The following is a 20,222-nucleotide window of genomic DNA, read 5'->3' as shown; positions in this document are numbered from 1 at the left end:
TCATATTGGTGGCTTGAAGTCTGCCATGGTGGGAGTATTTATACCGTGGCAACTGGCAAATGCTACAAATCAGGGTTTGATTTATGGTTTTGCTGCTTGTCTAGACTCAAGAAAGTGATGCAGAAAATGTTAATTAAATTTGAAAAGCAAATGAAATTGAAAAGTGTGTTGTGTCTGTATATTGTGCTGTTCCGTTGTGAAAAGAGGAAAACTGAGGAAATGGGAGCTGCTCACCAGCATTTCGTGTTGTCAATGTTCTGATATTTTGGCTGTTCCCATAGGTGTGTAGTGGTATCTCATTGTTGTTTTCATTGGCATTTCCCGATGACCTATGCTGTGGAGACTCTTTTCATATGCTTATTTCCCATCTGTGTATCTTCTTTGGTGAGGTATCTGTTAAGGTCTTTGACACCCCCCCCCTTTTTTTTAACAGGTTATATGTTTTCTTATGGTTGCGTTTTAAGAGTTCTTTACATATTTTGGACAAGAGTCCTTTATCAGATGTGTCTTTTGAAAATATTTCCTCCTAGTCTGTGGTTTGTCATCTAATCCACTTGATGTTGTTTTTCACAGAGCAGTTTTTATTTTAATGAAGTCCAGTATATCAGTTATTTCTTTCATGGATTGTATCTTTGGTGTTATATCTAAAATGTCATCACCACACCCAAGATCATCTAGGATTCCTCCTATGTTATCTTCTAGGAGTTTCATAGTTTAGATTTTTCGTTTAAGGCTATGTTCCATTTTGAGTTAATTTTTGGAAAGGCTATATAAGGTCTGTGCCTAGATTTATTTATTTTTGCATGTGAATGTCCAATTGTTCCAGCAGCATTTGTTGAAAAGACTCTCTTTGTTCCATTTATTGCCTTTACTTGTTTGTCAAAGATTACTGTGGGTCTATTCTGTTCCATTGATTTATTTGTCTATTCTTCCACTGCCGCTGTCTTTTTTTCTTTTTAATTTTATTGAGCAGTATTGGGGGTGACAGTGTGTTTCTCCAGGGCCCATCAGCTCCAAGTCATTGTTCATCAATCTAGTTGTGGAGGGCACAGCTCAGCTCTAAGTCTAGTTGTTGTTTTCAATCTTTAGTTGCAGGGGGTGCAGCCCACCATCCCATGAGGAATTGAACTGACAACCTTGTTGTTGAGAGCTCACGTTCTAACCAACTGAGCCATCTTGCTGCCCCCCACTGCCACTGTCTTGATTATTACAGATTTATAGTGAGCTTTGAAGTTGAGTAGCATCAGTCCTCCAAAGCTGTTCCTACACATTGTTTTCAGAGATCCAGTCATTAAACATTTACCACTGATTGTGATATGTCTTTGGCGTGACTACTAATGAGATGGCTGACTTAACACAAACTGTTTGGCCTCTCTGAGCTTTGCGTCCTCATCTGTGATTTAAATGGTTGAAAGAGTACATGTGGTCAGATACGAGAACTCATTTCCTGCTGGAAGGGACCATGGCGCAACAGAGCGGTCACAAGTGGGGTCCGTGTAGTCTTTCAAGTTGGGCTCTGATGTCACCTCTGTTACTTACTAACTTTGGACAAGTTATTTAAACATCTGAGCTTCAGTGTCCATCCATGTCTGTAAAATGCAAGTAACAAAGTGTAGCTCCTTGGATGGTCAGAATTAAATAAAACAATGCTTCTTTTTCACTTAGCTACCATTCCATTTGTGTTAAATATATGCAATGCCCTTTAACTATGAAATATGATCATGAAAATCCACACTTTCAGACACAGACCATCAGTGTACTCTTCTGTAATTAGAGAAATAGACTCGGGACAAAAATGTATCAAACTTGGCCTCTGTCACCGTATTTATTATATCTAAGAGTTTTACGATATTGGAAAGGGAGCCATCGGGATTTTGTTTCCTGATGACTGATTATGGAAGAGTAATAAGCAACTTATGACCCAAGTGGCTAATGTATATTTGGCAAGGCCCATTTGAGAAAACTCTCCAAGTCTGTTGAACTTTCAGAAATTAATGCCAACAACAAATTGCTGACACCAGTCTTTGGGTTGAAAGGGGAGGATAAATTTAGGCAAAGTCAAGGATGTGGGAGGGGCCCACCTGCTTTAACAGCACTTCTAGTATGGCCAGAAAGTATAATTTTTTGGATCCTGTACTGGAACGTGTCTCCAGCAGCTTCATGCTGGGGTTAGAGAGGTTCTGTGGGATAGAAACATCTTTCCAAAACAAGCTTGGGGACAGGACATGTCTTTTCCGCTGGCCTGGGTGTCTCAGGGAATGGAGGAAAGCTGGGTACTCAGGGTATACTGAAGGACTAAGACTGAAGGGGGATGAGACGGCAGTGGGGTGAACAGATTTGTGTGTATGAACCACATTCACGGATTCGCAAAATGCTACAGACCATTGCATCCCACTGTATTTCTACAGGTCGGCTCTTAAGGCCCAATGAGGGAATATGATTTGCCTAAATTTAAAAGCAGAGCAGAGACGAGGCCAGAGGCAACCCAGGCTACTTGACTCGCCCCTTCATAGGTCCCCACCTTATGGGACTGTGTGACTGAGGGCCATAGGCTTGTCTCTGGGTGGTCCTGTGACTCCCGGCAATGCTTATCTAACACGCTATTAAAATGAGCTACGTTTCAGAGTTAATTTAATAAATATCTACTATGCATTCACCAAGTGCTGGACGAAGTGCTGTGCATTTGCTGTAGGGAAAACAATGTCTAATAAACGGTGGTTTTGTGAATGAGTCTAGCCTATCTTAATATTTACCTGCAACAGATTTATTTTGTATGGTAAACACCAAGCTAGGTAGAGCATGAGATGATTTCAGCCTACAGAGAGGGTCAGGAAGACGTTCCAGTGTTGGGAGAATGGCAGATGGTAAAAGAGAAGGAGAAATTCTGGGAATCATTAATTCAATGTCCCTTTGCCGAGGTTCCACCATGTGTCAATACTGCTATAGATTTTTGTGTTTATCACCTTTAAAACAGACAAGTCCCTTGTGACGCAGGTGCTGTCACCTCCATTTTATAGAGATGGAAAGCTGAACTTGCAGACAGAAGAGACTTGTAGATTTCATATTTGGAAAGGGATACAGTTGGGGTTTGAACCCAAGGCTCCTTGTTCCCAAGTCTAACATTCATATAACCACATTTTAGCCACATCCGAGCATCAGAAATAATGCTTAACTTCTCCCGAGGTCACCATCTCACACCTCACTCCAATGTCCCTTGCTCTGCAAAGGCTTCCTGCACTTTTTTGAATTCCCACACACTTAATATAGAGCTGCCCCGACTGTGGGCTCCCCATGGTCCAAGGTCCTATGTGACTCAGTGTCCTGGCACAAAGTTATTTTAAACTTAAAAATGTGTAAAGTGACTTTCTACCCTGGCAGTTATCATACAGTGTTGTAACTGCCTTGTTTTTAACTCTATTTGTGGCTACTTTAGATTTCTCTGTTGGAAAACGTATTTGCTATACCAAGTAGCTACCAGATGCCTTTCCTTTTCTGTGAGCTTTATTATTTTCTCTGTGTAGTGGCGAAACAAAATACTGCCCTGTAGTCTCATTAACGAGTGATTTCACGAAATTTATAACATTAACTTTGAACTGAATACTGATTGTATCAATACCTCTGTTGCTTTTGAGCCCTGGGTTGTGTTGCGAATAAATTTGAATCTAAAATGGTAGGCGAGTAACCTTAAATTTATTTCTGATCATCTCTGTGGCCTCAGGCTTGTTATTTGTGTTAGGGATATAATGTGTAAGATGCCAAATTCCATCATTTGAAAGATGTTTTGTGTTGCCTTTTTCTGCCACTAGGGGGCAGTATCACCCATCAATTCATGTCTTCTGAACCTTTCCTCCTGCAGATGAGTGAGCTATCAGAGACTAGGAGAGGGAGTTAGCAGAATAAATTTGAGATACTAGCACACACCGTAAAACTCTGGAAACATTGCCATTGTTGACAAAACACTGGGTTCTTGGGTCTGACGATTTGCTTGGTGACCTTGAGCAAGCCACTTCTCTTGCTAGACCTTGCATAAACTGAGGGAGGGAGTTGAACGAGTGAAATTTAATGTCATCTCTGATTCTAATTTCCTTGGCATCTAAATTCATCAAAAAAGCCTACTAGTAGAAAGGTCTTTTGATGGCATTATGAGGAATTCTGTTTTGCTTCTTTTCAACCGAGCTTGTGTTTCTGGATGTACATGTTCAGTCACTCTGTATAATTCTCTTTTTTCTTGGATAGTTCGTTGTATTCCGTTATAAATTCATTCTTGTATATCGTATGCTTGTCACTTCAGAGGAAATTGGTTTAGAGTTTGTGCTTGGTTTACGGCAAAGAGAAATTCATTTTAGCCCCCTTATTCTCAGCATTAAGAAGATAAGCCTCACTACATTTGAATATTATAGCTATTCTATCTGAAAAGACGATTTCTCCTGAATCTGTGGTTAATGCTAATGGTTCATCACAAACAAGTTATACTACTCATATACTTTGCCCCCAAGTAAAACTTTTATTCATTTTTAGGAATGAAAATAAAGTCAAGCTTCAGGGAAGATAAGTTCTTGAAATCTGATGGTTTTCAGATAATGTCAGAATATGATTACAAGAAAAATGACATGAAATGTACATTAACATAAATCTATAACTGCTCAACTTGATGAAAAATACCACCATAAAATCCTGCCATTACTGAACCACCCAATATGTTTTTCTATGACATTTTGTGAGAATGAATAAATTATCTGAGAATCTGTTTGCATCAAAAACACAGAAGTTTGTAATAAACACATAAATCATTTAAACATTTTTCAGCAAGATGCCTGATCCTAAAAACGGGGGCATTCATATTAATTTCCCCCCTTTCAACTTCTTTTCTGTATAGTACCTTAGAGATCTGGGTGGTAATGGAAAACCATCAATTATGGAAGTGTAGGAAGATGTAAAGAAAATAATTCTTACTGAAATTTTCCATACAAACTCCCCCTTCCCCTACAAGCCTAAACATCTATGAGCCTTGCTTTCACTGAGGTCCCCTCTGTAGTTATGGCCTCAGTTTACACTGAGGTCTACTTTTAAAAAATAGTCATATTTTGTAGCCATGGAACCCATATATCAGCCAACAACCCCTATAAAATTGACAGCACTAACTCTGAAAAATAGGTCTTTGTTGCTCCCCTTGAGGAGTTGGTTTGCTTTTTTGGTTATGGGCAATGAATATCGCATAAAGAAGCATGATCCCCTTTTTGCTTAGACTACTGGGAAACTCAGAGGCAAATTAATATCTTAATTTTAATAGCATGTAGTGATGTGTGCCTGAGGATCTTGAATCTTTGTCATATAGTCTATCTAGATTTTTTCCTGTGATTATTTTAATTTTCTTCTATTTTACTATGCAATATTTTGTGAACTACTCCTGTATCTTTGTGAGATGAAATGTGGTATATATAAATATATGGATGGATAATTGTGATATTGTGATTTATAATAAGAAATATATGTGTATATTTGGTCTTTGTCCCTGTTTCTGGCACAGAACTCTCTTAAATCCCTAGGAATTTCTTAAGTGAAGAGAGCAATAAAGGTGTCTTTTGTTATGTTAATAAGGCGAGTTTTAGAGCACACCTAAGGTTGGGGGTTGCTTGCTTGTGGAGCCACCCAGGTGATTAGAAGTTTGGAACTTTCAGTCCACCCGCTGGTGGTGAAAGGGAGCCCCCCCACCCCAAACACACATTGAAATTGGGATCGGAACTGTCTTAATAGTTTAACAGACATATCAATAGGTAGAATAATAGCCAAAGAAGCTCCTGCAATCAAAGAAGTAAAGGTGGATGCCTACAGTGAACTGTAAAATAAAAGGGGAATTACGAAGTCCATTTCCTGTCTGGTTTCCTCCCAGAACGCATTTCTCAGGGAACACCTATGAGCGTCCTATTATGACCTAGGACATTTGTAGATCACACAATTGTGGTCTGGTCTGGCATCTCTCTGTCAAAAGGCATGAAAATACTTTCCCTACGTAATTCATCTGGTGTTTCTAAGGGGTAAAGTACATCAGTTAACGGAGAAGAACTCTCAACCAAGTGCTGTGTACGTTAGTCATTGCTACTTTTAAGGACTAAAGAAGCACTGATATGAAAGCTCCCCTGCTTTTGGGGGGTTTAGGAATGGGCTGGACGGAAGATAGGGGTGTGTGAAGCTACGCAGGACGGAGAGGACAGATGCACTAGGGAACACTATTGTTTCTAGCTTGCAGCATCCTTCTTGCCTTCACTAATGCGACTGAATTGAATAGTCATAAGAGCCCTGCTCACTTCAAATTTTAAAGAGGAAATATGACTCAGATGGGGTAGGTGACTTACTTAAGGTCACACAGCTAGGGAATGGCAGAGCTTGGGTTTTAGGTTCTCTCATTGCTCTTTCCACTGTGTTTCCTGTTGTGGATGTCTTTTCTTTGCTTTTCCAGCCCCACCCTCCTCCCCATCCCACTCTCCAATCTGGGGGACCCACCAGTATGGACCACATAGGGACTGTCCTGTCCTCCGGTTTCTGGTTGGATGCAGCCATTGGCACATCCCAGGAGGAGATCAGAGGGAGTTGGGCGTATATTCCTGTGGCTTCTACCTTGTGAGGTCCACTTGGGCTGGTGGTGACCCTCGGCCAATGGTCACTGCTCCTCTGAAGGTGGTGAGCTTCTTCTGGTTTTCAGCAACTGTCCCCTCATCGCTTTGTGCCCAGGGGGTCCTAGAACCACTGCTTTTATCTCCAGTTCTGACCATCGCTTCTTCCCCTGCTCCCCACAGTCCTTAGTAAATGGTTCCTTTGTGAATAAATTTCCTTAAATTATCCTAATTGAAATGTGACATCTGTTCCTGTTAGGACTCTAACTGTTACACTTTCCCATTAAAGAAAATGCAGTGCTAGTAATATGTTATAGGATTAGCATTAGGAACATTAAAGGTGATTTTGATATATTTATATTATTGGGACATGTAAATCATAGGATTGCCATCTTTTCCAAATTCACATTGAAAGAGAAGATGGGGGCACAGGGGAAAATAATGAGAGAAGCGATAATGGATACGATCCAATTAAATTTCTTTGGCTGTCCTCTGTTTGTGCTTCTAGCACCACTAAAATTGATTGTTTCCTTTCTGCCTCCTACCTGTATCCTCATCTCCAAATTGAGTTGCTTTGCCTAAAGCTTTAAAATCTGTTTTCATATTAATTAATCAACATGTTAAAATTAGATTTCTATATTTTTGTGATTTTACTGGGGGTACGCATAGAGAAATAACTTAGTTATACATTTAATGCAATCCATGTTTTAGAACAATTTCCTTTCGAAATTGCACAACACAGAATGAGTTTTTACAATCAATTTCTTCATTAATAAGGTAAGGTGATAAAAAGGCGTAAGATATGTGAGAGTCTTTCTAAAATTAGTTATTTCGCAAAGGATAATTCAGTGTATCACTTTGTTTAAGAAAATCTGTGACCACAAACAAAAATGCAAGAAGATTTTGGAAGCAAAGAGTTATATGTCACACTTTGTGACTTGACTTTACCTTTAATGGGTGGGCTTCTGATGTCCTTTGGCATGGATTTGTCCACCTGTAGAAGATAATGGGGCACCATTATCTCTTAAACTGTGACTTAAAATATGATACCATCTAATGTCCTACTACTCTGTATGGTTAGATTCTGAAGATAAAGGTGTAAGTCCCCTGGTCTCATCATTCTTAGAAATCACCAGATGTGTATGTTTGGCAATTAGTATGTGTAAATATGTGTGCTGCTGTGCCAGTGACAAGAGTGGTGGCCTTGGGTGTATTGGGCAGAAAAAGACTTGGGTTTGAGATCCCATCCTGTCTCTTGTTGCTGTGTAACTTTGCAAAGGCATTTAGCATATTACGAGCCTTAGATTTTTCATCTTTACGATACGTAAAATGCCTAATCAATTCACCTCACTGAGTTACTATGAAGATCAATAGACAGGGCCGGCCCGGTAGCTCAGGCGGTTAGAGCTCCGTGTGCCTAACCCCGAAGGCTGCTGGTTCGATTCCCACATGGGCCAGTGGGCTCTCAACCACAAGGTTGCCGGTTCAACTCCTCGAGTCTGGCAAGGGATGGTGGGCAGTGCCCCCTGCAACTAAGATTGAACACGGCACCTTGAACTGAGCTGCCTCCCGGATGGCTCAGTTGGTTGGAGCACATCCTCTCAACCACAAGGTTGCGGGTTCGATTCCCGCATGGGATGGTGGGCAGTGCCCCCTGCAACTAAGATTGAACACGGCACCTTGAACTGAGCTGCCTCCCGGATGGCTCAGTTGGTTGGAGCACATCCTCTCAACCACAAGGTTGCGGGTTCGATTCCCGCATGGGATGGTGGGCTGTGCCCCCTGCAACTAACAACGGCAACTGGACCTGGAGCTGAGCTGCGCCCTCCACAACTAAGACTGAAAGGACAACAACTTGAAGCTGAACGACACCCTCCACAACTAAGATTGAAAGGACAACAACTTGACTTGGAAAAAAAAAGTCCTGGAAGTACACACTGTTCCCCAATAAAGTCCTGTTCCCTAAAAAAAAAAAAAAAAAGATCAATAGACATGATCAAGAACCCCGAAAGCCATCGATCAGGCAGATCAGAGTGTGGCCTCGCTGGGTTGGGTTGGGATTTCACCTCCATCACGTGCCGGCTGTGAGACGCTGCAGGCCACTTAGCCCTTAGAGCCTCAGTTTCTTCATCTGTGAAACGGAGGTAACAAAAGTACTGATCCCTCATGGGGGAGGGAGGATTACCTGAGACATACCACACAAATGTGCCTTGGAGAGCAGTGGAGTGGCACAACGTAAGCTAAATAATGGTTAGCGGTCATTATTAATGTTATTACAGACACTGGGGAACTATCAAGGGGGCACAATTGCAAGATATGAGGGGGGAGATGAACATGTCACAATGGTGCCCACAGCCTTTGAAAGCCTTTAACCTCCATCAGTATCAGGGTCTATGATGGTCCATTTTATGTGTCAACTTGACAGGGCCACAGGGGGCCCAGTAGTTGATTAAACATTAATTCGGGGTGTGTCTGTGAGGGTGCTTCCAGATGAATCAGCATTTGAATCAGAAGACAGAGGAGAGCGCGATGCCCTCCCCAAGGTGGGGGTCATCATCCAATCCACCCAGGGGTGGAAAGAACACAGCCGAGGAAAGGATTTGATCTCTCTGCCTGACAGAACTGGGACTTGGGTCTTCTGCCCTCCACTGAGATTTACATCATCGGCTTTGGTTCTCAGACCTTTGGGCTCAGACTGGCCCTTCCACCACTGGCTTTCCTGGGTCCCCCGCTCTCGGTTGGCAGACTGTGGGACTTAGCTTCTATAATCACTGTTTTATTTACATGTATATATGGCGTGTACATATGTATAGGTCTAACCTATCTCCTATGTTGCTAGAGACCCCTGATTAGGATGGGGAATTACTGTTACTCTGTAATGGCTCCCAGCTGAGGTGGCTAAGGGGGATGTGTAGAGGGGGTCATTGAACCCCGTTACCTCTTATCTTCTGAAGTTCAATGTCCACCTCTTTTCCTCTGTGGAACATTGAGCCACAGTATTTATGTCTGGAAAGAGTGTGACTCAGCTGCTGGTCAGTCTGGCCAGGAGGTGAGTGTGGTTCTGACTTTGTCGTTGCTATGGCTTCTTTCATTGCACTGTCAGCTTCCAGTTCCTCCAGGGTGACCCTGCGGGGTCTGGGTGTGCTGGACAGTTTTTTCAGTGTTCTTGCTGCACCCTCAGCTTTCTGCCTTCCCTCTGTGCCTGCCCCGCAGAGGGGGTCTCTCTCCATGCGCTTGCCCATGCCCCATCGCTAGCCTGGTCCCGGAAGCAGAGTTCTCTCTCATCCCTGTGTTTGGTGGGTCTTTTGCATGAGAGGGTTTCTTTGCCTCTCCCCAGCGGTAGGTGCCCTCTGAGGGTGTGAATATAAGATCCTGGGACAATGGACCTTCCTGCACCTCCCCTGGGCCACTCCCATTTGCTATCAAATAAATATGTATTAGTGTCTACTGTATACCTGTAACAATGCTGGATTATGAGGGAACAAAGAGGAATAAGAGCTTGGAGGACTCACACATGCTCAGAGGCCCGAGTTTACAACTTATTACAACACATGATGACACAGTTTTAATTTACACACAGCTTCTCAATTTCGGCACTATTGAGAGTTGGGGCCAGATAACTCTTTGCAGGGGGGCTGCCTGTGCACTGTGGTATGTGTGGTGGCATCCTTGTCCCCCATGCACTAGATGTCAGTAGCACTCCTCCCCTCAGTCCTGACAACCGAAAATGCCTCCAGACATGGCCAAATGTCCCCTACGGCAAAATCCTCCCCCGATGAGAACCACTGATTAGGATGCCATGTGTTACTAGTGTCACACTGCTTTGCACGGCTTCCTTCAGAAGTCTTCTCAAAAGCCTCCGGCTGAGCTAAGGGATGGAGCTCGGTGCTCTCGCTGTACCCTGGGCACACCTGTCTGAGCACTTCCTGTTACACTGAAACTGCCAGGCTGGGCCTCATCCATTACTGTGGGCCCGGCTCCTCTTTTCTATCCACTGCTGAGCACGGTGCTTGGTATACAGTAAGTGCTCAATACATGGAAAAATGGCCGTGCATTACGACAGTGGGAACCAACCAGATAAAAACTGGCCTCTGTAAGGATTACTGAAAATCCATTTCACAGATAGTTTGATCTCAACAGAAACGCACAGAACTAATAAGAATTTACTCCCGAGAATAAGGGTAGAGTGAAAAATATAATCTGCTTACCATAAAAAGTTGGTTATTCAAACATTGATTATGAAAGTAAGACTCCCTCTTTATCTGAATTGAGGCCCACTCCTTATTTAATTTATAAGACAATTTCCCTGCTGGCCAAAATTGTGCTCTTGCCTCTCATATTCTTTTTCTCACATGATTTCACTTGACTTAATATGTTAAGATTATAGTTCCACTGGCAAAGTGGTCTAGCTAGAGGAAGACATTTTTTTTTTTTTTTTTTTGTAACCAAAGTTACAAAGATAACATGGAGGAATATAAAATAATAAGAATGGAGGTTTAAATTCTGGCATAGTTATTTTAAAAACTCAAATGAGAATTATGTTACACTTCCTATGAAAGTTAACTTACACATAAAGGGGAGTTAATCAGTGATTTTTAAGGAAAGGAAAGTTCAACTTTTTAGGTCAGTATTCTCTGCTCCTTTATAACCAGGGCAGAACTTGTGTCCTCAGCTGCTGATCCAATTGCTCTAAAATTCTGACTGTTCCCTGGATATGAGTTATGTTCTAGTGAGGAGTGCCCCGAAATGTCCTCATCCCTGTCACACAGCCCCCTGTGGGGCTGTCCCAGTTGCCGATCTTGGTGATGGTAGCAGATATTCACATGAGAAGTTTGAAGGACTGAAAAAGGGTTCCAGGTACTCGACTAGAAGTCAGACTGGGGAAAGACTGGGTCTCTTTTCCTATTAAACAGCTATTCCTATTTCCCAACTTAGTTAGAATGACCGAGAATTTGTTTGGTTCATTTCATCCATTTCACCGGTAGATATTGAGAACCTCTTATGTAAGAGCACCCTGCTAGGTGCTGGGACTAAAAGAGTCCTCCTCCCCCGGGACATGTCCTCTATCGATGGTGGCTTTGTGCCAGGCACAGTACGTATTATCATAACAGCTACGAGATTTCAGAGCTAAGGCAATAAGGCCTCAGAGAAGGTAAGCAGCTGGCCCCAAGGGACAGCGCTCACAAGATGGAGCTGGTAACACGGGGATTCGACTGCTCATCTTGCAAGGTTATTTTAAGGATTAAATGTCATTCATTCATTCTAGTCTCTACTCAGAAAAACCTTCCCTGACTTCTCTTACCCTGCTTGTATTATTGCTTGACATATTATTTATCTATCTTTTATTTACTTATTTATCACCATCTCCTCCCACTAGTATGTACGTTTCATGGGAGCAGGGACTATAATTGTGACTGGTCCATGGCAGGCATTCGACGCTACATGTTTTTTGAATGAATTTGTTGAGTGAATGATTAAAATGTTTAGCTTGGTGCCTGTGTAAAGAGGAAGTGTTCAATATTTCATCTCTCATCTTGCTCTCCTAATCTCTATGGGATGTGTTCTGTGTAAATGACATTGTTTGGTAAAATTTATAGTTTCCTTTTCTTACCAGTATTAGCAGAAACCCTCAAGTTTAATAGATAAACAATGTGAAAAAATAATGCACAAGGAAGAATGTGCTATAAATATTCAAAAGCCTGCTCACACTCACTAACAAATATGGTACAAATTAAAAAGGACAGTGAAATCACTTTAAAAAAATGATTAAAAAAAGTAATAGTTTTGGTTCTGTGAGGTGCACTCTCCCATATCGGGCTTTCTGGGCAAATAAACTGAAATAATTTCTGAGGAAAGAAACTTCTCGATATGTGCCAGAAGCCTTTAAAATGTTTTCACTTGATGTAAAGTACAGCATAGAGAATAGAGTCAATAATATTGTAATAACTGTATAGTGCCAGGTGCGTACTCGACTAATTGGGGGGATCACTGCATAAATTATATAACTGTCTAACCACTTTACTGTACACCTAAAACTAATATAAAATAATGAAAAGAGGAAAAATGTTTTCACTCAATGGTTAAGTCAAATAATTAAAAATTCCATAATGGGGTATGATATATTTATAAAGTTTATGCTTATTCATGCTTATCACATGGAGAATTGTTTTATAACCAGAATATAACGTGAAAAGAAAACCAGGTATACAATACAGCCAGAACTCCCTTGTATGAAATATATCTGCTTAGGAAATACTGACAGGAAATGCACCAACCCCAGGGGTCATTGATTTGTATTTTATGCATTTATGCATGAAGAAAATAAAACATTAGCAAAAGTGTTATTAAAAATAAAATTCTATATATGTGTTTAGAGCATTTGCATTTACAAGACAGCTTCATAAGATTATCTTTGTAGTCTCTAGACAGCCTTCGAAGGAAGCATGGCAGGGATTTTTATTTCTGTTTTGTCGATGAGGTCACAGACAGACTCAGAGAGGTTGTGTGACTTACTTATTACCAACCAGCTAGGAGTTGCCAATGTTGAGTCTAGACTCTGGGCCAAATCGTATGTTATCAAAATTATCTGAGTTTGAATTCTGCCTGTGGAGAAGATTGGGATGAGCTTTGGATGAGACGCATGTGAAAGCCTGATGCTCACAGAAAATCCTCAGTAAATGCTGGTTCTCCTTTCTCTTCCACAGGAGTGCGGTCCCACCAGCAGTATGTGTCTGCCCTCCCTGCACCTCACTGAGCTTGACCGGCTCATTACCTAACAAGGTGCCTCGGGAATGAGAGGTGGGCCAGCTCCTGGCTGATAGGAAGTGTCCCACACCTGTTTGGTTCACAAGGTCAAACCTTTACTCACTTCTTCCAGCCTCATGCACGTGTTCCAGGTTGGCCTCTCCTTGGGGATAGAAGTCTTGGCATTGAAGGAAAGGGGAGGGTCCACTATAGCCGTGAAATAGCGCGTATCTGTGAAACGAGAAAAAATCGAAAGTCATACCTTCCATGGACTCAGCACATTACAATTTACCAAACATTTGCACGTCTGCAAACTCACTGAATCACCACAACAAAAGCATGAGGCACACAATTCTACTACCACTGCTCAGAGGAGGAGCCCGAGGCTTGAAGGGGAGACATCACTCCTCTTTGTCCACACACGACGTGAACGGCAACGTCTGAACTTGAACATGCTTTCTCGTCCACTGGGAAATTCTACTCATCCTTCAAGGCTTGGGCTGCGTCATGCCCTTTGAAAATCTTTCTAGATCCCTCCCACCCACACCCACCATTGTATGTTATACACGTAACATGTTCTATTATATTTATCTGTGGATCTTTCTGTTTCTGCCACTAGATTCTGCTCTGCCTGAGAGCATGGATTATGCTTCGTTTATCTTTGTGTCCCTTGGTCAATCCTAATATGATAACTGGCACATGGTAGACACTCAGTAAATGCTCGCTGAGTGAATGCACAAAGGAATATCAACCTTCTTTACAAGGTGATTCTCTCCAAATGAACGTTGGTAGACTCATTTCAGTAGGCGAGGCCCTCAGAAGTCACACGTCTCCTGCTTTCTCTTACAGCAGTGTGCTGTGTCTGAGGTTCACAGAGCTTGCTGAAGCTGCTGATGTGCCCCAGTTAGAAAGAGGCAAAGGTGGGTGTGGACTTAGGTCTTCCTTACGCTTAAAAAGTTGAGCTTTGATGCCATGTTGTAGTACTACTCATATGCTGGCTCCCTGCAAAACGAATCAAGCGAGTTAAAAAGTCTTCCCCTTCACTCTGCTCCCTTCCATGCAAACCTTGGCTGAATGTTTTCCGTATCTCTGCCTGTCCACCCTCTGCCATGTTCACCCGTTATCCCTAGGACTTGGGAAGAGCGCCGTGATAAGAACAACCAACAGATGCAGAGCTCTGAATCTGTACCAAGTCTTCTGGTGGGAGCTCAACATACATCACACATGGCATCTTCAAAAGAACTCTGGAGTAAGTTCTGTTATTATGAACCTGATTTTCAGATAGGGAAAATGAGTTTTAGAGCCTTGTTCGAGGTCACACATCTGGAAAGCCATGGAGGCAGGACTTGAACCGAGAGTTATTTCATTCAGCGTCTGCAGCTTTAATTACGGTGCAATATTGCAGCAGGGGCGTGCATTTTCAGGTTCTAGACCCCAGCCTTTACCCGCATATTCAGATTCCTTTATCGGCCTGGCTGGTAGGATTTTCTTTGATCGCCACGCCTCTGCCACAGGAAGCTCGGGGTCTTCGTAATGGTCATCCCTGTGGCCTTCTGCTCCATCCAGGGCTGCAGCGAAGTTCCTTTCCTAAGCAGGAGGGACCATTCGAGAGAGTCAAAGAAAGGCACAGTGATGATAAAAATTACAGACTACAGTGCTAGGTAGGGAGCGATATGTATTCTCCTAACTGGGAATTAAAGATTGAGGAGTCTGAGGTCCGGGGCAGTTACATTCTCACCATAGGCAGAATTCTAAAGATGTCTCCAAATGTTTCCATCCTTTGTCATTCAGTCAAATAATTCTCTAGGTGCCCTTGTGTAGGGACATTGCTGATGTAGTTAAGGTTGCTATTAGCAGCTCTTGAAATCAGGACATCATCCCGGATTACGTGAGCAGGCCCATGTAATCCTGTACGTCCTCAGAAGCAGAAAGGGGACCTATCTGTAGGTGACACGATCTTGTATATGGGACCTATTTGTAGGTGACATGGCAAGGAACCCACTAAAAAAAAACCTAAAACCCATTAGAACGAATAAACAATTTAGCAAGGTGGCAGGATACATGATCCCTATGCAAATCTCAGCTGTATTTCTATGCTATACCAGTAATGAGCTCTGAGTCTGAACGCTGGGAGTGGGTACCCATCCACAAGAGATGTAATCGTCATCATAGCGTAGAAGGGGAGAGCTTGGTGACTCAAAGGAAAGAGGTCTAGTCGTTGGGCACAAGGTTGGAGTAGGGCCATTTGCCTGGCCACATGGATGCTGTGCCCCCAACAACTGGGCCCTGCAGCCATGAAGCCCCGCCTCCCTGGTCTCAGGAGGAAAGCAGGGCTCAGGCTGGGAGTTCTTGGGTGGGAAACCAGGTGAGATTGGCTTGCTGGGAGGCAGCATGGAACCAGGATGGAGTCACCCCATCCTAGATCTTAACTGTGGACCCACTTTATGACCTTGGGGAGGTTACTGCACCTCCTTGACTCAGACGCTCAACCTGTAAGTTGGAGATGGCTAAGCCTATTTTACGTGGTTGTGTTCAGAGAGTCACTGAGTGAAATGTACATCAAGGTTCTACTTTGGCATCTGCCTGTGCTGTGCTCAGTATCCGTAGAGCAGAGTGCTGGGGCAAAGCAAAGCTGGTGGGAGGTGTCCCAGTTGACCTGGCAAAGGGGGGATGGGATGGTGGCCGTGCTGCTCTCCTTCAGAATTGCACACAAGTGAATTGTGAGCTGGAGCCACAGGCATGTGACTCCTTTGGGGACTTGACAGATGGACACTTGTGGCAAGGGCACCATTTACACACTGTTATGGCAACCACACAAGTGCAGACTCTTTGGGAAAGTCTCAGACTTACTGGAAGAACTGGGGATGTGACAACAGAGTTCTGTTTTCCTCTAGTAGCCTTTCTAGATTTCATGGGGGCAGGGCGTGTTAGGGACACCAGGAGGAGCAATAACCACCGTGCCCGGTCTGAGGAGAATCTACACCAGACACTGCGAACCTTGCTCCTAGGACTGAATATAAATATTTTAGTTTCTTTCATTCCAGAAAGAGAAAGAGATGGCGTTTTGTATTAATTATAACAAGTTACCTCTATTTTTCTGTTAACCTATCTACTATCCATCTCAGGGGTTCTTAACTAAAAGTCCAGTGTGTGTGTCCTGGGGTGAAGAGCCATAGCTCAATTAGATTCTTAAAGAAGTCTTTCAAACAGGAAAGAACCAGTGATATTACAGGCAGATTCTATCTATCTATCTATCTATCTATCTATCTATCTATCTATCTATCTATCTATCTATCTATCTATCATCTAGACATCCAATCTATTCCATCTTCCATCCATAGATGTCAGTTAAAACTATTTAAATTATACAGATATACAATTTAACAATAAAAATATTTATAAACATTAGATATTTGAGTTCTGTTACAAATTTTCTTAAGTCATTGAAATTCTTTGTAAATATTAATGGCTTCATAATATGAATATATTATAATATATTCAACTATTTTTCTATTATTGAACAGCATGATTCCAGTGTGTTTCCACTTAAGATTTATTATTATAAAATATAAATGAGTATGTTTAAATATTAATTCAAATTTTAGGTTAGCTCCTTAGTTTAAATTCCAAACCATAAAATTATTGGGCCAAAGGAAATGGATATTTTTCTCTTGATTAGTTAATATTATGAAATTGCTTTCCAGAAAGTTTGTTCCACTTTAACATTTCACCACAAGCGTTAGGAAGTGCTTTTCTTATTGCACACTTGCAAGCACTGTATGTTGGAATTTTCACCTTATTCAATTTTTGCAATGAGCAGGTAAATTAATTTTTATCTCCATTTTATAGCTAAGGAATTGCGATACAGTTTTATACTCATGAATTGAAATACAATTTCCCCTGCCAGGAAATTATACCATTTGGGAAATTTTTTTCTTTGTTTTTAATTCACCAAGACCTTGAAAAAAGCCATTTGTTTTGTAAATATCAAAGATGGAGGAAATAGGTTGACTTACGCAATCCAGGAGAGGCTCATTGATAGTCTGGTACTGGCCTGCCAACAAAAACAGAACAAAATGTTAATGCAAAACATTGAATTCAGCTGGGCCTCTGTTTTTCCCCAGAAATCTGATGCTCGTTTCAATTAATTTTTCTTGACTGAAATTGCTCAAAATGAAGTGCATATTTCTATACTTCTCTTTCTATCTGGTGCCCTTTAAACCAGGAGCAGTGGCAAAGGACAAAGGACTAGGAAGGCTCACTCTTTCCCCAGCAGGTTAACATTCTCACCCTAAGAGGAACTTGTGAGAGGAGCCCTCCCCCCACCATCAATTGCACCTCGCCAGTCATGACTCAGCAGCATCTCACCCAATGGAGAGGTTTAAGTCCCCACCCCTCCCCTGCTTGTGGCCAATATACTGTATTTCAATTATCTGTCCATACATTCTGTCCCTATGTCTGTCTCCTTGACTGTATGTAAGTATTTTGAAGGCAGGGACATTCCTCTATCATTATTCTATCCCACCTCCAGGCACGTGGCTCAGTATCCACCGGATGAGTGCTTGGTAGGTGTTTGTTGAGTGAATGTTGTTTAGTTGAAGCTTCTCAACATGTCTCTCCCTCCTTTGGACTTGTTTTATGACAGATTGCCTGAAGGTCATCTAGGGCACTTGGTGTTAGGTGTTTGTGTGTTTTCCCTTTTACCCTCAGATTCTGCAAAACCACCAAAGGATGGTTCACATGACCTGCAGGGCTTTTGTTTTGTTTGCTTTCTTGCTTCCTCATAGACTTAATTTTCCTAAATTGCACTACAGTTTCATGCTGTTAGTCTGCATGGAGGAACATTATGCTCTTATCACGTTCTCTTTATTAGCACATATGTGAGAAGTTCCCAGCAGGTCTCAGGACCAGAAGCTGTGTGTGTCTTAGCAATGAGTTTGCCTCGATTTAATGGAAAACACAATCCCATGAGAGATTATATTTCCCCTCCTCATTTGGCTGCCTAGAGTCTCAGGGCAAATGTCTGGCCTGCACCCGGGGAGGGCGGAGGACCATGGTATGATACGCCTTTCTGCGTCTTGGTCTGGCTTCAGGATTTTCTAAAACTTTTGTCCTTTCCCCCTGAATTCTCTTACCATCCCAAAATATGAAATTCAGAGCTGTGACTCTGTGTCAGCTCTCCCAAGTCTCTTACACAAGTGCAACGTGTAAATTAAGGAAAGTTGGGCTCAGTGAAAACACAGCTGTCTGGAGCATGCCTGGGACCAGTGGCTGGAGACGTGTTAAACAGCCAAAGCTAATCTCCTTGAGGAGATTTGCTGGGAGATGCAGAATCCTGTATCCCTGTATCCCCCCCCCCCCCCCCCCCGCCCCGCCGCCCCACACCACCACCAGTCCCAGCCCAGCCAGCAGCCATCACCACCCTGGGGCACTAATGACACCTGCCTGTCCCAGCATGATCAGCCCTGCTGAGATCCCTGGCAGAGAAGCCCACAGGTTGGTGGGCCCTTCAGAGGAGCACTTTGCATCCTCTCATGAATTGAGTGAAACGATAAGGTCACCCATCAAACACCCGCTGGCCCTGAAGTGATCGCAGGTGTCCTGGGGATCTGCTGTGGCCCCGGTCATCTCGGAAAGCAAGCCCGCTGTCTAACTCAGGGCTCAGTGTGATTTCATTCCAGGAGGCTGTGCTCGCTGAGTGTGCTCATTATACCAACCTCCCGTGGGAGAGTGCGGGGTCTCTTCTTTCAGCAAAGGCCAGCAATGCTGCCTGAGACTCCTGGAGTCCCCAGACAGGCCACGTGTCACTTCTGGGTCTTCGTGTTGGTCCCCCCAGAGTCCCTCCCTGCCTCCCTCCCATCCCCCCAGCCCCAGTTTGCTTCCCAAACGCTGTCCTTGGAGAGCCTCCTGGCACGTCACTCTGCTCACTCTGGGCTATTTCAATATCTCTGAATTGTTAGGACACTCGTTTTCTGTCTCGCTCACTCACTGACACTTACATAAAAACAGGCAGCACCCGATTACTTCTTTGTTGTGAACATACACTGTCCACCTTTGGGAAAGGAATTGTCTCCTACCTCTGGTTCCCACAGTACCTTTCTGTGTGAATGGCAAGGCAGAGTTTTGGAAATGTAGTTTTAAAAGCAGCGTTTTAAACCTGTAAATCAGTGCCTGTTACTCATGGCCCGTGAGATACAGCCCAGATCCTCTGCTGCGGCCCCAGAGCCCCACACCGCCGGGCTCCTGCCTCCTTCCCAATCTTATGTCTTTCCAGTTTCTTCCTCACCTCGGAAGTCCAGCCACGTCAGCCTCCTTTCCAGTCTCTCCAGGACACCCGGCTCCTTCTACCTCAGAGAGTTTGCATGTGCCGTTCCTCAGTCTAGAACAGTCTTTCCTCAGCTCTGCCCTTGCCTGGGCCCTTTCCATCCGTCAGATCATATCTTACGTGCCACCATCTCTGACTACTAATCTTAGGTGAAAATTAAGGAGCTACTCTCTGGTCCTGGTCCTCACTCCCTCAAGCTCCTGGCCTGGCAACGAGAATGCTGTGTGCTCCCCAACCCCATTTCTTCTTCCTGTGGGCGCTCGGCTGGCATACATGTCCCAGCACTCCTTGCACTGGGCAGCCACAGCTTGGCGTTATGGCTGCTGGGATGTGGTGGGCGTGATGGACCCCACTGCAGGGCAGCCCACTTGACCCTCCATGCTCTCGTTTTTGCCTCGGTGGCTGGCCAGAGACAGAGGACCCATAGGCCCTTAGGAATAATGGAAGCCACTGGATGAAAGGCGCGTGAATCCCAAATGAGTGTTTGGACAAAGACCTCCTTTAACCCACATTGGATTGTGATGTGGGAAAGAGATAAACCT

General features: G+C 43.3%; 1 protein-coding gene across 2 annotated transcripts in view; it reads right to left on the bottom strand.

The window, feature by feature from the left end:
• The window catches only part of CLNK (cytokine dependent hematopoietic cell linker), a 160,674-nt gene that overhangs the window by 39,046 nt on the left and 101,406 nt on the right, over positions 1-20,222 (bottom strand). For both annotated transcript variants that reach the window (XM_019716570.3, XM_019716571.3), the window contains exons 5-8: positions 17,372-17,409; positions 14,801-14,942; positions 13,480-13,586; positions 7,560-7,605 (exon numbers count right to left, since the gene is read on the bottom strand). In XM_019716570.3, coding sequence (XP_019572129.3) covers positions 7,560-7,605; positions 13,480-13,586; positions 14,801-14,942; positions 17,372-17,409 — 333 coding nt within the window. The remainder of the gene's footprint in view (positions 1-7,559; positions 7,606-13,479; positions 13,587-14,800; positions 14,943-17,371; positions 17,410-20,222) is intronic.

This window comes from Rhinolophus sinicus, chromosome 1 (assembly GCF_057876585.1).
Source record: "Rhinolophus sinicus isolate RSI-liver-muscle chromosome 1, RSI-T2T, whole genome shotgun sequence".
In the NCBI taxonomy this organism is placed as follows: Eukaryota; Metazoa; Chordata; class Mammalia; order Chiroptera; family Rhinolophidae; genus Rhinolophus; species Rhinolophus sinicus.
This window is presented reverse-complemented; position numbering and strand designations above follow the sequence as displayed.